Source organism: Anser cygnoides, chromosome 1 (assembly GCF_040182565.1).
Source record: "Anser cygnoides isolate HZ-2024a breed goose chromosome 1, Taihu_goose_T2T_genome, whole genome shotgun sequence".
Classification (NCBI taxonomy): domain Eukaryota; kingdom Metazoa; phylum Chordata; class Aves; order Anseriformes; family Anatidae; genus Anser; species Anser cygnoides.
Window position 1 is genome coordinate 37097118 of NC_089873.1, and position 14012 is coordinate 37111129.

Genomic DNA, 14012 nt, shown 5'->3' on the forward strand with positions numbered 1-14012 from the left:
CGCAGCCCGGTACCGCCCGCCCGCCATGGCCGCGCCCGCCCACCGGAACCCGGCGGGGCCGCCACAAGATGGAGGCGGCGGAGCGCGGCCTGCGAGGGGGGGCGGGCAGCAGCGCCGACAGCCTGCCCGAGGAGGAGGAGGACGAGGAGGAAGATGAGGAGGATGAGGAGGGTCCCCGCAGCGGCCGCTCCAGCCGCACCTCGTCGCTGGTCAGCGGGCTGCTCACCGAGCTCTACAGCGCTGCCGAGGCGGGCAGCGCCCGCGCCGGGGTCCTGCGGGAGCTGCAGAGGCAGCGGCGGCCGAGCCAGGGCGGGTACCTGCGGCTCAAAGGTACGGGACAGCCGGGACAGCCCTCCCCGAGGGGCTCCTGTCAGCAAGGCACGGCGCTGAGGTGCCAGGAGCCGCTCTGGTACCGGCCGGGTCTCCCCGTGTGACCCCCACCCCATCCCTTTTAACCTGGGGGAGCTGTGAGAGGTGCTGCATCACACGGGGCACCTGCTCTTCTCACAGGGCAGCTGCTCTTCTCAGGTCATTTCTGTTCTGGCAGGCTTAAGGTTTGCCTTTTTAGGCTTAGCTCACCTGCAGGTAAACTTCCAGGGGAAAGCAAAATGATACAACGCGTAAACCACCCCAAATCAAAATGAAGCCATCAAACACCACTAAAATCAAAACGAAGCCACCAAACAGCGCAAATGACAACCAAGCGGCCGTGGCGGTGAATGCTTGTGAGAGGATGGGGCTTGCAGCGCCAGGCTGACCCAACGAAGAAGGCTCTGCAAAGGGCTCTGGTCTCCAGATCTTAAAATGTTCTTGGTTTTGGCAAGGAAAGAAAGGAGGTGAAGAAACGTGCCTGTTTTTCAGGCGGTGCAAACAGCTTTCTGCTTCCGTGTTTGGCTTCTTAACGTGATGATGTTACAGGATGTAGCTCACGGTCCGTATGTCCCATGACGATCTGGGACTCAGCAAGGAATCAGCTTCCTTGGGAATACGTGTTAGAGAATAAAACCTCTTGAATTTTGCTGCAAAATTGATTCATTGTTTTTATAGGGACAGCTAACTGGAATGAGCAAGAAAGAATAAAATTCAGCTCACTGCTTTTGTGGTGACCATACAAATCGATAGGAATACTTTTTTTTTTTTTCCCTCAAGGTTCATAAATTTGATTTGAAGTCGCTTTGCCTGATCCCCGTGATTGGAGGCGCCAGCTGAGCAGCAGGTGCCAAAATGGGTGGAGACTACAAAATACAGGATTGTACCCGTGGCTGCCCTGCCTTGCCTTGTACCTGGCTCTTTGTCACCCCATGACTAACTAACATTTTAGCCTACTTTGTCCTTTTTTCTAGGCTCCCCAGAATTTTGGGGAAGGCTTTTCTGTATGAGTTGAGCTGGTCACCATCTCACTAACAGTAGGTTTTCCACGATTCATGAACTTTTTGCTCACTGGATCAGATTACCACAGTATGGATTTTTTTTTTTTTTGATTGACTTTTCTTTCAGCATCAGGGAGGCAAGATTGGATTGAAAGTGATGTAAGGTTTGATAACAGCCTTGGGAAGGAGGCTGTTCAGATACTAGTGGCAAACTTCACCAGGCTGTTACAGCAAAGACCTGAAGAGGTCAGTGTGCGATAGGCAAGACCCAAGCATTCACTGATGGGATGCGCTGTTTTGAGGACAGAGGGTAGAATTCCAAATTTTAATGGACTTAAGGCATCTCCCACAGAACTTCCTTTTCTCCTGGACCCAAGGCTCACCACATGAGGGCTAATAGGAATATTAGAATTAAGCAGAACGATTTGGGTGAGCTCAGGGGGTGTGGTGGAACAGTGACTGACCGATGAAAAGAAATGGAAGCCATGTAGTTTGTCTCTTAGTGGAAAGGGTTTCCCATTTAGAGTTCATCCTGGACTTGCATTTCTGGTCTTGGAGGCAGCTCTTTGAACATGTTCCTTTGCCTCTTATCATTTGCTTATTGCCCATGCACGTTTTCCATAGGCAACTTTCAGTATTTAAAATATACCCCCTGCTTTTGCTACTCTAGATGTATTCTGTGTACATCTGTCATATAATTTCCAATTTACAGAAGTATAATTAGTTTAATACACCATGCAATAAGTTGAGGTACTTTAGTTTATATGAAAATTAAAGTCTTTGGCTCGGATCCTGAAAATGGTTGTAACTGGGAATTGTGCCATTCAATAGAACTTGTCATTTATTGAAAGTTTGTATACATAAATGTCTGCGGGGGAAAATCCCTTCGCATGTCAACTACAGTAGGCTGTTTATATGTGTTTCGTCCTGGACTGAAGCTATTTTCTATGCTTATTGGCAGATGTTGATGAATTGACAACCATAAAACGGGAACTGAATTACAGAATTTCTGTCCAGTCAGCAAAGTTGCTTCGTCTTCTAAAGCAGAAAGACAGGCTTGTACATAAAGTCCAGAAGAACTGCGATATTGTCACAGCTTGTTTACAGGCCGTTTCCCAGAAACGATGTAAGTACTGCTCTGCGTATGTGTATATTAGTGTAAGAAGTTTATTTCATTAATGTGGGCGGTATTTCAATTAAGCACTTAATTTAAAATCAAGAGGCAAGGCTGTGTTATCCCTTAGATAGGACTAGCTTGCAGTGGTCTGTGGCACCTGGGAAAAGGCAAAGTACACTTTGATTTAAACAATTGGCTAGGTAGGCTGTTGGAGCCTCAGCTTTGTGTATTGGTGCGGCGCCCTTACTGTAGGTTGTCTGCAAGACATCTTCACCTTTAGTTTACAAAAATTCTGAGATGAATTTTTGGTTGTGCATGCTGTGTTTAACCGTGTACCTTCATATGGTCGTAAGGAAGATGCTGGAATTGGAAAATTCTGCTCGCTGGCAGCTATTGATGGCGTATGTAATTGTCTTCCCAGAGCATGGCTAGTAGTGCATGTAGGTAGCTCCTTTCTATTGAATTGCTTCAAGATGAAGAGTATCGGTAAAAAAAACCCGCTTTTCTCAAAATGTTTTATCAGCACCTGTGTATTTTGTTTTTTAAGGGGAATGTGTGGGAAAGTGGGGAAATGCTGTTCTTTAATTCTTTAGCCTTTTCTTCTGAGACAGTGAAACCTTTTGTTTACCTTGGCCAAGTTGTCCTCCAAAGACGCACAGTAGTGCTTTTGTTTGCTCCGCTAAAGTGAAACTGAATGTAATGTCACATGTAAAAATAAGTAGAAATTATACCTTTGTCAAACGGACATGTTGAGAATAACCTATTTCCTGTCTTATTTTTTCATTAACATGCTGCGTGACAGGTACAGAAATGTTCAGGTACAGTAAATAAAGCATGGTCTCTTCACAAAAATGCTTGTAGGAGCTTTGAGGTGCATGTAAAAATATTATTAAAAGAATCTTACCATAGTGGCATGTGCTAATTTAATTTAGTTAAGGGTTGGTCTATTAATTTTTTAGTATTTATAACTATTCCTTTGTTTGACTTAAAATGCAGCATGAAAGTTCTTGACTTACATCCACTAATTAGGCGTATTTCTTCTTCTCACCTATTATTTTTCTCAACATCATCTTGATAATTGAGTCTTCAGCACTGAGCATACACTGTGGTCTCCTTTTAAATGAAACTGTGTTATTTGAATTTCGCATGCATTTAAGTATTTAGAGGACTGACTATCAAGTCTGAAGGTCTGAACATCCTCACCTCATTTGTTAAGTAAAAAGTTGAGTTGAAGAGAGATGGGATTTCATCCTAAATATGAACGTGTCTTTATAAATGTCAGATACATTTACATTTTAAGCATAATGCCTCTTTCCGTTAAGTTGCTAGCAACACCTGAAATAGCAGCTACTACCTCATTTTTAAATATTGAAAACATTGATTTGTAGATGATTTTATTATTCCGGATTCTTCTGATGAAATTATGTGCTTGGAATATTATGTTACATGCCATAATACTTTATAATATGCTTTCATGTACAGCATTACCATTACAATATTCTGTAATACTAAAATATTTCTCAAGTAACTAAGAAATTGTTAAATATTTTTTCATTTTTAAAGAATATTTTTAGTGGCAAACAAAGAAAAAATCTTTTACCTGTGTTATCATTAATTCTAATGTTGCAAAATAGATAATAATACAGAGGTGCCTCAATTGATTTCTGTAGGGTTTCACGGTGTGTTAATACCACTGCCACATAATTTTTTCTCCTGACATAGTGAAAGCTATGTGTAGAGATAGAAAGCCAAATTAACCTTATGGTCATGTTCACATGTTTGAATATTACCTTTAAACAATCTGTACAGAACAAATTGCAAACAAAGACTGTTTCAGAAAAAGATGGAAACTGTGTCTTCATTCTCAATTTTTTTGATTTATATCAGACTCTTTATTGAACACTGAATTCACTCCTCATGATAAATTCAGTTAAGTAGGGAATTACAAAGGATAAAATTTATCCTTTATTTTATGATGAAATGTCTATCATGCTTTAGTCTGCTTAAAAAAAAAAAAGGAAAACAGACACTATTTAAACAACTGCATGTTTAAAACTGTATATATTCAGTATCTGAAAGTTCCGTGTCTGTAAGAAATGTGTGTTTTGCATACAAAGAAATATTACCATAGAAAACAAAATTCACAGCAGAGTAAAATGCATTTTGGTTGGATACGTGAATAGCTATGGCTCTGCTGGGTGGTGGATCAATTGCTCTGTTGGATACGTGCTGAAAGCAGTACTCTTACAGACTGTTTATAAGATACATGCCTCACCAGTTACATTTTAATAATGCGTATTTCATCCCCAATTTAAAAACAAACAAAAACACTCCAGTGAAGAACATCAGTAAGAAAGAAATAACAGTGGTGGCCTGATGCCAAATACGGCTTCTAGGCACAAAGTCTCTTACCTTTGCAATTTTGATTTATTCGGAATAACGAGAATTAAGTTTCTTCTGGAGCATTGTGAACTATTTCAAATCCATCTTAGCAAGCACAGTGCTTCATGCGCTGAAGTGTATCACTTGAGAAAAGCAGAGTACAGTAAAAAAAAAAATCGAGTTTTTTTCAGCTTCATCTAAAGGACATGCAAAAGACATCCCATTCTTATCTTTCATCCTGTTTTTATATAGTAACAGCAAGCTTATATTACTAAATGTATTTTGAGTAATCAGAAATTCTTAGAATCACAAATTTTGTTTGCCTGTCATTCTAATAAAAAAGCATGTGTTGTCTTGACATTTATAAGCAAAATTACCCTGCTCAGTCTTCCTGCTGGCAAGCAAGGATGCTTAAATCTGTTTCAGTATAAAATAAGTCGAAGTTACGTTAACAGAAAGTGCATTAATATTCTCTTGTATTTTTAATGAAGTAATATTTTCAGTAGAAACTTTCAGAGAGATTTTGTTTTTGGTTTCCTTTTTCTCCTCCTGGTTTAATTTAATGCAGGGCCAGCAGAGGGAGACAGTAGGTTTTATTTTGTGCGGAGAATGAGGTTTCTCTCTGCTTTTCATAGGTTGGTGGCTTTCATATACTTCGCTTAAACATGAAGTAAAGTGCCTCGCAAACATGTTCAGGCAATAACTGGATGAAAAGGTTTGAAGTCAGGTGCAGCCTAGCGAATAAATGCTATTCTTCAGGAAAGTATTAGGTTTCACGTGTGAAGCGGTTGGAAAAAATGGTGACAGATGGTTTCTTAATTAGAACTGAGATTATTAATTCCCACGTGGCTGCTGAGGTTATTTCAGAAGCTCCTGATCATGCAAGCTGAATGTTTTGGGGTCTATAGAAATTCAGAGGTTTATATATCTATACTAACTAACAATACTTTTGATCTGTTTGAGCGCATCTTACCTAGATAGAAAGCCAGCACAAACCGCTATTACCTGGCCACAAAGAGGTACCCTGTGTGTTCCCAGGGGATGGACAGAGTTCCCTGGGAGATGACCAGGCTGTGGACTGCTTGCCTGTTTCTTTGGCTGCTGAGAATGTTATTCTCACTGTAGCATCAATACTGCTCACAGGTTATCGAGCTCCCCTGGGGGAAAGTGCGAAAGCCCTGTCTGAGGTCGTGGTAGTATGAGGTGGTTAGGAGATGAATGAGCAAGATCATCTTCATTTGGTGTCTCTGGTTAAGTGTAATCTAGATATGCAAAAGTTCTTGATTAAACTTCAACTTGATTAAGCAGATTAAACTTCTGCTGTCTCTCTTCTCTTTCTCTCCCTCCAAAGTTTGTTTCTTCAGCTTCAGTCTTGCCTCATCTGCGTGTCCTGTCCCATCTCCCACATTTTTCTTCCCTTCCTAATTCGTTATTAGCTTTTCCCATTTGATCTTTGTCTTTAAATATCAGACTTCTCAGCTTTGTTCTGCTTTTTTTTTCCCTTCCTACATCTTGTCTACTCTTCAGTGTTGAGTTTTCTTCATGTTGTTCCTCAGTCTCTTTCATATGTTCTTCCTTGTCTTTTTGCCTGCGTGCACTAATTATGTGCTCACCTCTCAGTCCCCTCCCCTCTCTTCACTCAGTTGCTATACGACTGAGACAGACATTCGCAAATTTTAGTTCAGAAGGTGAACGTTTGATAAGGTGTGAGAACAGCTTTAATGCAACATATTGTGTACTGCTAACACAGCTAATGTTGATTCGACTGTCACTCTGGATCAGATATCTTTTGCATTTTTTTAACCTGGGGTATATACTTGTGTGCTGGTGTGATAATAATTCATGCAGGTCAGTGTGCCTTACCTGTCTTTATACTTCTCAAAACCCAGTAGTTGAAGGTGCTCTTGCAGTTGTATGAATGTCATTTAAGCTGGAACATGTCAATTGCTCTGGTTTCATTTCTTTTCTTTCTCTATGAAGATCTGAGCTATTCAGCAGATGCTGCTACTGTGGCAGTTTTGCTCCAAAAAACAGACAAAACCCACTGACTCTCCATTGTTATAAACTGTGGTACAAATTTCAAACTTGTATTTGCAATTCACATTTGTCACTTTGGTGTCTGAAATGTTTAGTAAAGAAGAGGATATTTTGTATTAAAATATTGTCAGTGCAATTTCCATTTGCAATTAAAAGAGAAGCTGTTGTGTACTTGCTGTGTTCATCTCCAACTCTTCTTTAGATTTCCATTTTTAATCGTCTAATTTTAAATAGCTCTGATTTTTGAAGCCAGATGGATTTGCTTTGATACCTTTTTTTGTTTTTTATAGCAATAACTATTAAATTGATCTATCAAATACATTCCTGCTTTGATGCAGTTAAAAGAGGAGGTTTGCTTCTCATGGAGTCTGATTTCATATGAGTCATCCTCAAATGACTCAGTTGGCTGTATGCTTCAGTTCAGTAGCTTTCCTATTATCTCATCTGGTTTTGTGTACTTGTTTATATTACTAGCCTATCCTTCATGGGTGTTAATGAATTTGATACTTTAAATTGATGCTGTGACTTTTTGAAATTTATATCTAAGAAATAGTGCTTATGGCTGCTTTTTTTTTCCCCTAACGAATTGTTTTTAATTTATTCTACTTGGTCTTTTGTCCTTGGGAAGACTTCTGGTGGGGAAAGGGAAATGGAAAGAAACAGAATCATGAGTCTGAAAATGTGATGATCATTTCCAGCTGCTTTTTAAATAGTTGCCAGAGGCCAGAGGTATGCTGAATTACCTTTACAGTTGGTTGTCCACTTGTAGCAATACATATTTGCTACGACAAATAAATGGAATACTGCTATTGATTTTTAATTGTTGTTATTGTCAACAGACTGTTACCTATGCTACACAGAGCAAAGACTTTCTCCATTATTTATGACTCAGGATGTGGAGGTGGGCTGAGGATTGGTTAGCAAGGATTTTATAATCTGTTCTATGTCCTGTGCTGGTTTGTAGGGAGTGAAGTAAAAGGAGAGGAAAGAAGAGAACCTGTTTCTAAGGATGCTGGAGCTTGGCTCATTGTGGAAGGTAGCTGTGAGAACCCTTAGAAAGAGACAGCTGTAGTGGTGAATATGCCTCTATAAAACTAAATGACACTTCATTATCATATTTCATTCAGCTATAGCCAGCCAAGATCCTGAGGAACCTGAAAGCCTATTCCAGTGCAACAGGAACCTGGTCTGAGGATTACTTGCAAATAGCATCGTTCATCAGTGTGCAACATGTCATGGAGAAGAGTTTTCAATAAATAGTCGTGTGTCATGTTTAGTATTTGCTAATGAACATCAGGCTGTGTATTCTTGGTATTTGTTAGTGAGTCTTTGAGACAGAAGAGTGAGTGTTCTCATACACAATACCAGCAGTATGGAACAGTGAACAAGATGTTGATTGTTGAAAGGGCAATAATTTTGTTTTTTAAACACTATTCAAAGTTTGCTGTTTTAGTACTTTATGCAATTATGGAAGCTATTCACACAAAAAGTGCCAGCTCTGTGTTAAAGGCTGACAGTCGGTATCTGAATAATCCTGGGGACTGTTTAGGTAGTGAATTCCATGGTTACTTCATTTTGATGAGAATAGGATCTTGTAACTGGTTGATGGGATGTGCACACAGAGTATGGATTTTGTATGTAATTGAGGTAGGCGATGAATGTTGACATCTTTGGTCATTTGGCAAGCTGTAGTATTGGTAAGCTCCATGGAGAATTCAGACCATCCCACTTCATTGTCCCCAGACAGTTCTTCAGGATGACTAATGCTAGCCCCAGAAAGCTGACCGGTGTGAGGCCAGAGAAGCCCTTGGCTGCCTAATTCAAAATAATTCAGCTGACTGCCATCTTCTCTTGCTGATATTCTCCAATGTAGAACTAAAGCTGTAATATAAGTTCTAGATTGGGAAACTTTCCGGTCAGTTTCCTTACAAACTTAGCAAATGGTGTGATTGTACAGACTTGATATCACTCAGAAGACCACTTCAGGGTTAATTTCAGTTTGACTCCTGAAATGAAGTAAGAATTCTCTCCTTTTCTAAAGTAAAAAAGGAAGTAATCTTTTCTTTTTTCTCCTCTAAAAATGAGAGGCTGGATTTGCTGTCTGATTTGGTCATAGCCCATCTGAAAAGTTTCTGTCGACTGTGCACTTGCAGAGTGTCAAATTGAAAAGATGGCAGGAACTAGTGCTTAGAGCAGTACAGAACCTGGAATCCTCACTTGGAGGGAAATTCCGATTTTCGAGTACAGCAACAAAAATATCTTGTTCCAGCATGAAATAAAACACCTACTCACAGAATTCAATTGCTTATGAAGCAGAATTCTGAAAGCTTACATCTTGAGCTAAAATGCTTTGTTCAGATTTTGACACTCCTCGCCCTTTCTCATTTCTCGTTATATAATGAGCCATTTTTAAGACATTAAAATGTTTAATCCTAAAAAGAGTAAAAATTGAATTATGCTTTTGGCATTTTTTTTTTTTTGTCAAAGATAATACTTTGCCACGAAGGACTTTGCTCTCCACAAGCTGGTGTTTTATGATGGAGTTTTCCATTAAAGTGTGTTTCCAACAAACTTGAGATTTTCCTGGGAATACGCAGCCATCCATCTCTGCAGTTCATTCCCTGGCAGCTCGACTCTGGGGTTGCAGGGAGCTGCAGAGCTGACACTCATAATTAAGGCATATGTTTTTCTTCTGTCTCTTTGGGGATTATGTGGATCCTTATTTTTCTGTGTCAGATATTCCCTACTATGCCTCAGTGTCCCTTGCCACCGAAGTGTCTTGCCTGCATTGCAAATATGTCAGTGCCCCACCCGAACAAATGCTGTCACGTATTCTGTCATTGGCTAAAACTTGCAGGATTCTCAGGAATGGCTTTTATCATGGGCTTCTTCAACTGAATTTTTCAGGATTTAACTAGGCAAACTTTCTTGACTGCTGCTTCAACTAGTGGCAGGATCCAGACGTAGGATGGCTTTTGTTGTGAACCTTGGGAGTCTGGTCAGGGTCTAGGCACTCACACTTTCAGAGGACGCTGGGCAGTGCTCAGTATCAGCAGGGGATATGCAGATATACCCGACTGCCACTTCTGTTGTTGTAGGTGTCATTCCATTGCTACTTTTATTGGGGAATGGCTACAGTCAGAGCTGAAGGTTGATGCTGATGGTAGCTTCCTGGGGACACTGAAGGCTGCTGACTAAGATTGCTACCTCCTTGGGGGAGGTACTGCCTCCTGGCTCCCTGCTGCTGCTCATTTTCCAGCTCGGTGAGAGCTGCTCTTCTCTCAAGGGGTGGGATTTTCTTGGGGCAGGGAGACAGCAGGGGTTCGTTCAGAGACGGGTGGGTGCTGAGCGAAATGGGCAGGGGAACTCAGGCGCTCTCCTCTGAGAGGAGATAGCCTTCAGCTTCCGGTTCTCTTCTGCCTGTTGACCCTCAAATATATTACTGCATGTGATAAAGGAGCTGTGGACCAGCTGTTTGGTGGTAAATTGTGTCAAGCATGTTTTGGGAGACAGCAAGCCTTCACCCAAAGGAGTGAGACCTAGGAGGCCCTGGTCAACCAGCTGTGATGTCCCACTTCTCCATAGACTGTAGGCCCTGCGAACTTGAGAACCATGCACCTGCATGCTGCCTTCTCCTCCCACTTTGAATACTTGCCTTGGGAAATGGCAGATATCTGGGGTGAGGGTGAAGTGGGGCTGAATTTGTAAGCAGTGTCAAACAGGCATGGTCAGTAGTTGGTCTCTGAGGTGAAAGGGGCACTGCCATCTTGTAATGCTCACCACCTCAGGTGGTGAAAGCATCAGCCGCTGCTTATCTAACTACAGCGTCCTCAGTGAAACAGTTCTACAACAGCTGTGTATTGTGCAGACACCCGATGGGGTATTAACAGCTGAACGTGGCTATGGTATGAAATAAATTACCAGAATAAATACTTCATTGCTTATCATGGATCTGAAGAGTGAATTCAGTAAATCTTTCTGTGATCAATAATCTTGCTGCTGAACCTAGGCCCAGTTTGCAATTGAAAGTGCAGGTTGCTCAGTATATAACTCAGTGACAAGAACTTGGTAGTGATCCCGTAATCTGTACAATGTTTGTTATAGCGTGTTGTGAATATTCTTTGTCAGTGTGCTAGCAGCTGTGACAACAGAGAAATAGTTGAGTTAGTGCTACACCCGAGATTGTGTTTATTTTGTATACGTGTACAACTTGGATTGACTGACTGCTGCCTTTTCCATATTCTTCTGTGAAACGGTGGTCCTGTTTCTGCTACAAAGCGATAGCCGACCTCATGGGATTAGTTTTGTGATGCAGGTAGAATTTTGAATGCGCTGAACTACGTTTTTCACAACAGCTGTGCCATGAAAAGTTGATGTATTGGATAGTACTTGTTACATAAAATGCTTGCTGAGTATTAGAAATGTGGATTAATCTGATAGATTATTGCACGTGGGTTTCTTTTTTGGATTCCTTACCAAGTAATGCTCTAGTGGTTGTTATTTGCTAATTTCCCTGAGCAAAGTGGTTCTCAAATAAGTGAGATCTTATTTCTCTAGTACTGCAGTAACCTGGAGAGGTGGTATTGAATCAGCTTGAACTGAGGAGATGCTTTAGTCTCCTGAAGGAAGGATGCTGTTGCTTGATGATAACAGAAAAATCAGAACAACCTGTTCTCTATCTGCAGTCCCTTGTCAGTCAGTCGTGACATCAGAAACATCTCTCAGACAACAGTTTCCTCTTCACACGTGTAGTCATCAGGATGGACGCCTGATCCACAGTGAAGTTCAGTTAGCCTCCTATTTGCCTGAAGAACTGCAAAAGTGAGGCTTTTACTGAAGTCATGCTGGGATTACTGTGGTTAAGTGAGTTGACGTGCTGATTTTCTGTACAGGTTCAGGAACAGCGTGAAACTGAGCTCATCCTGTTCCAGCCCAGTGAGTCTGCCCAGGGCAGGGGAGCATCAGGCAGGGGAAGGGAGGAGCGGAGTGTGCAGCCTGGCCAAGCAAAGGGCTCAGCCTGCAGCTCTGTGTGACGTGAGCAAAACCAGAATTAAAGGTAATCGTGGGCTTTGCTGTGGGACTTCATCAGTATACAGGATGTAACTAGAAGTTCATTGTTTTAAATGAGAATTTGAGAGGAATGTGGCCGTACAGCCAGTGCTGCCGAAGGCCATACATGGAGGAGTGATGTGTGAGGAGTGCACATGATGGAGATTTCCAACCTTCATGTTTCCCAAAGCATTTAAACGCTTCTGAATCAATGATAGATCCTGCTCTGACACCTGCAGGTAGTAAAAACCCACGGCACTTACTGGAATTGTTGAACATTCAAGATGTAAAGATATGTTTGTGTGTATAAGTTCATAGGATGGTTGGCTGTATGAGCTCTGGAACCATAATACAGTTGTTACAATCTTTAATCTTTCTCTTACAAGCTTGTGGATGTGGAAATAGCCTAAGAGAATAAAGTGTGCAATTAGACTATGCATAGTCTTTCACATTTGTCTAGCTTAGCACTACCTTCTTTTTTTTTTCTAGGTATTATAGTTCAGTACAATTAACTTTACTGTTCTTTTTCCTAATTAAATGCCATCTTTTTTTTTCATTTTTGTCTTAAATCTTTGTAAACTTGCAGGAGGGTAAATGGAGAAATGGAGCTTCTATGGAAATGCCCTACAGAGTACGTGGCCTTTAAGTAATATAGATGCATTTTATCTCTGAATATGACATATAAAACATTCTTTGGTTATGTTAGGCTTTGACGAAGAGATTTCCTGGATACTGAAGATCAAATGCAGGATAACAGCTGCTTGGGATAATTAGTCCTAGGAATAGACCGGTTTATGGAGCATCAGCTAGCAGCTACATTTCTGCAGCCTTGCGAAATAAGTTTGACATTTAAACACAAGATACTAGAAAAGCGAGCTGTGAATTTAGTCTATTTGGATCGATACTCCTGCATGTAATTCTGTGCTGAAGCAGCTCTGGAAATCTCCTCAGATTTTACAGTGTTTTGCTACTTGAAGTTAATAATAACCTGAGTTTGACTTGCTGAGCAGTGGATGCTCAGTGGATGCTCCTCAGAAACACTTGAAATTTGCCAAGGAAGTGAAGTCCGTGTTACATCTCCATGTTACATCATCTTACTAAAACACTTTTGTAAAAGAAAAGTGACACAAGCATATTATTTGTATCTTTCTTAGTGAAAATTGGAAACCTCTTGTTCTGTTTTAGTAGCAGTGAAATCTTTTTCTAAAATGATGTACCTCCCTAAAAATGACAGCAACTTGTACCAATCAATATGTTCCTGTCATCCATACAGGATACTATTGCCAAAATCCGAAGTATGAGCAGTTTGTGGTTCTTGGGTTGCATCTCATCCAGTCATCATTGTCAACAAATGTTATTGGGCCTTAGATCCTGAAGGAAAAACAATTATTCAGTGAGACTAGAGGAAGTTGGAATGGGGAGGTAATCAGTGTGCATAGCTGGTCTTTTTTTTTTTTTTTAATGGGAATCCTAATCTGAGGAATTAAATAATATTTGTGGTAATGCCTAGAGGAGCCCAGGGAAGTCAGAAATCTAATGAGCTGGTCACTGGACAAACACTTGGTAAGAGACTCTCTAGAAAATAAACTTTTAGTGAGAGCAGGGCACTCAAGCTGGTAGGAGCAGCATAAGTTCAGAGGAGCGAAGTGGATTGTCCCAAGCTGCATAGTAGTAAGCAAACAATCAGAGTTTGTGTGTTACCAAAATTCACAGTTGTATAGTGTTGTACATATTAAAAAACAATTTTAATGGTTCAGGCTTCTGTTCTAAAAGAAGCTTTCATTAACCATAAATTATCATATTCAAATCATATTCAGTTCAGTAAACTTGTCCTGTGAGAGTGGACTATAAACTGAAACTTTGTTGTTTAACTTGAATAAAAAAGCTTGGAATAGTAATGTGGTCATGATTGATAACTATTTTCTTCTCATTTCACTCAAACATCAGTAAAAGCCTGTTGCTTGGTCAGTCTTGTCTAAATGCTTGATGTACTCTCATTTTTCAGGAAGTGGGAGGTGGTAGCTTGAGGTTCCCTTATGCTAGTCACCTCCTTTTTC

The 14012-nt window shown here is 40.7% G+C and overlaps 1 protein-coding gene across 2 annotated transcripts in view; it reads left to right on the top strand.

Moving 5' to 3' along the window:
- Window positions 1-31: 31 nt before the first annotated feature.
- TBC1D30 (TBC1 domain family member 30) overlaps window positions 32-14012 on the top strand; it is a 53949-nt gene continuing 39968 nt past the window's right edge. The window contains exons 1-2 of one of the 2 annotated variants that reach the window (XM_013195943.3): window positions 32-330; window positions 2332-2496. In XM_013195943.3, coding sequence (XP_013051397.3) covers window positions 69-330; window positions 2332-2496 — 427 coding nt within the window. In that variant the 5' untranslated portion in view covers window positions 32-68. The remainder of the gene's footprint in view (window positions 331-2331; window positions 2497-14012) is intronic. The other variant, XM_048065332.2, reaches the window with a different exon arrangement.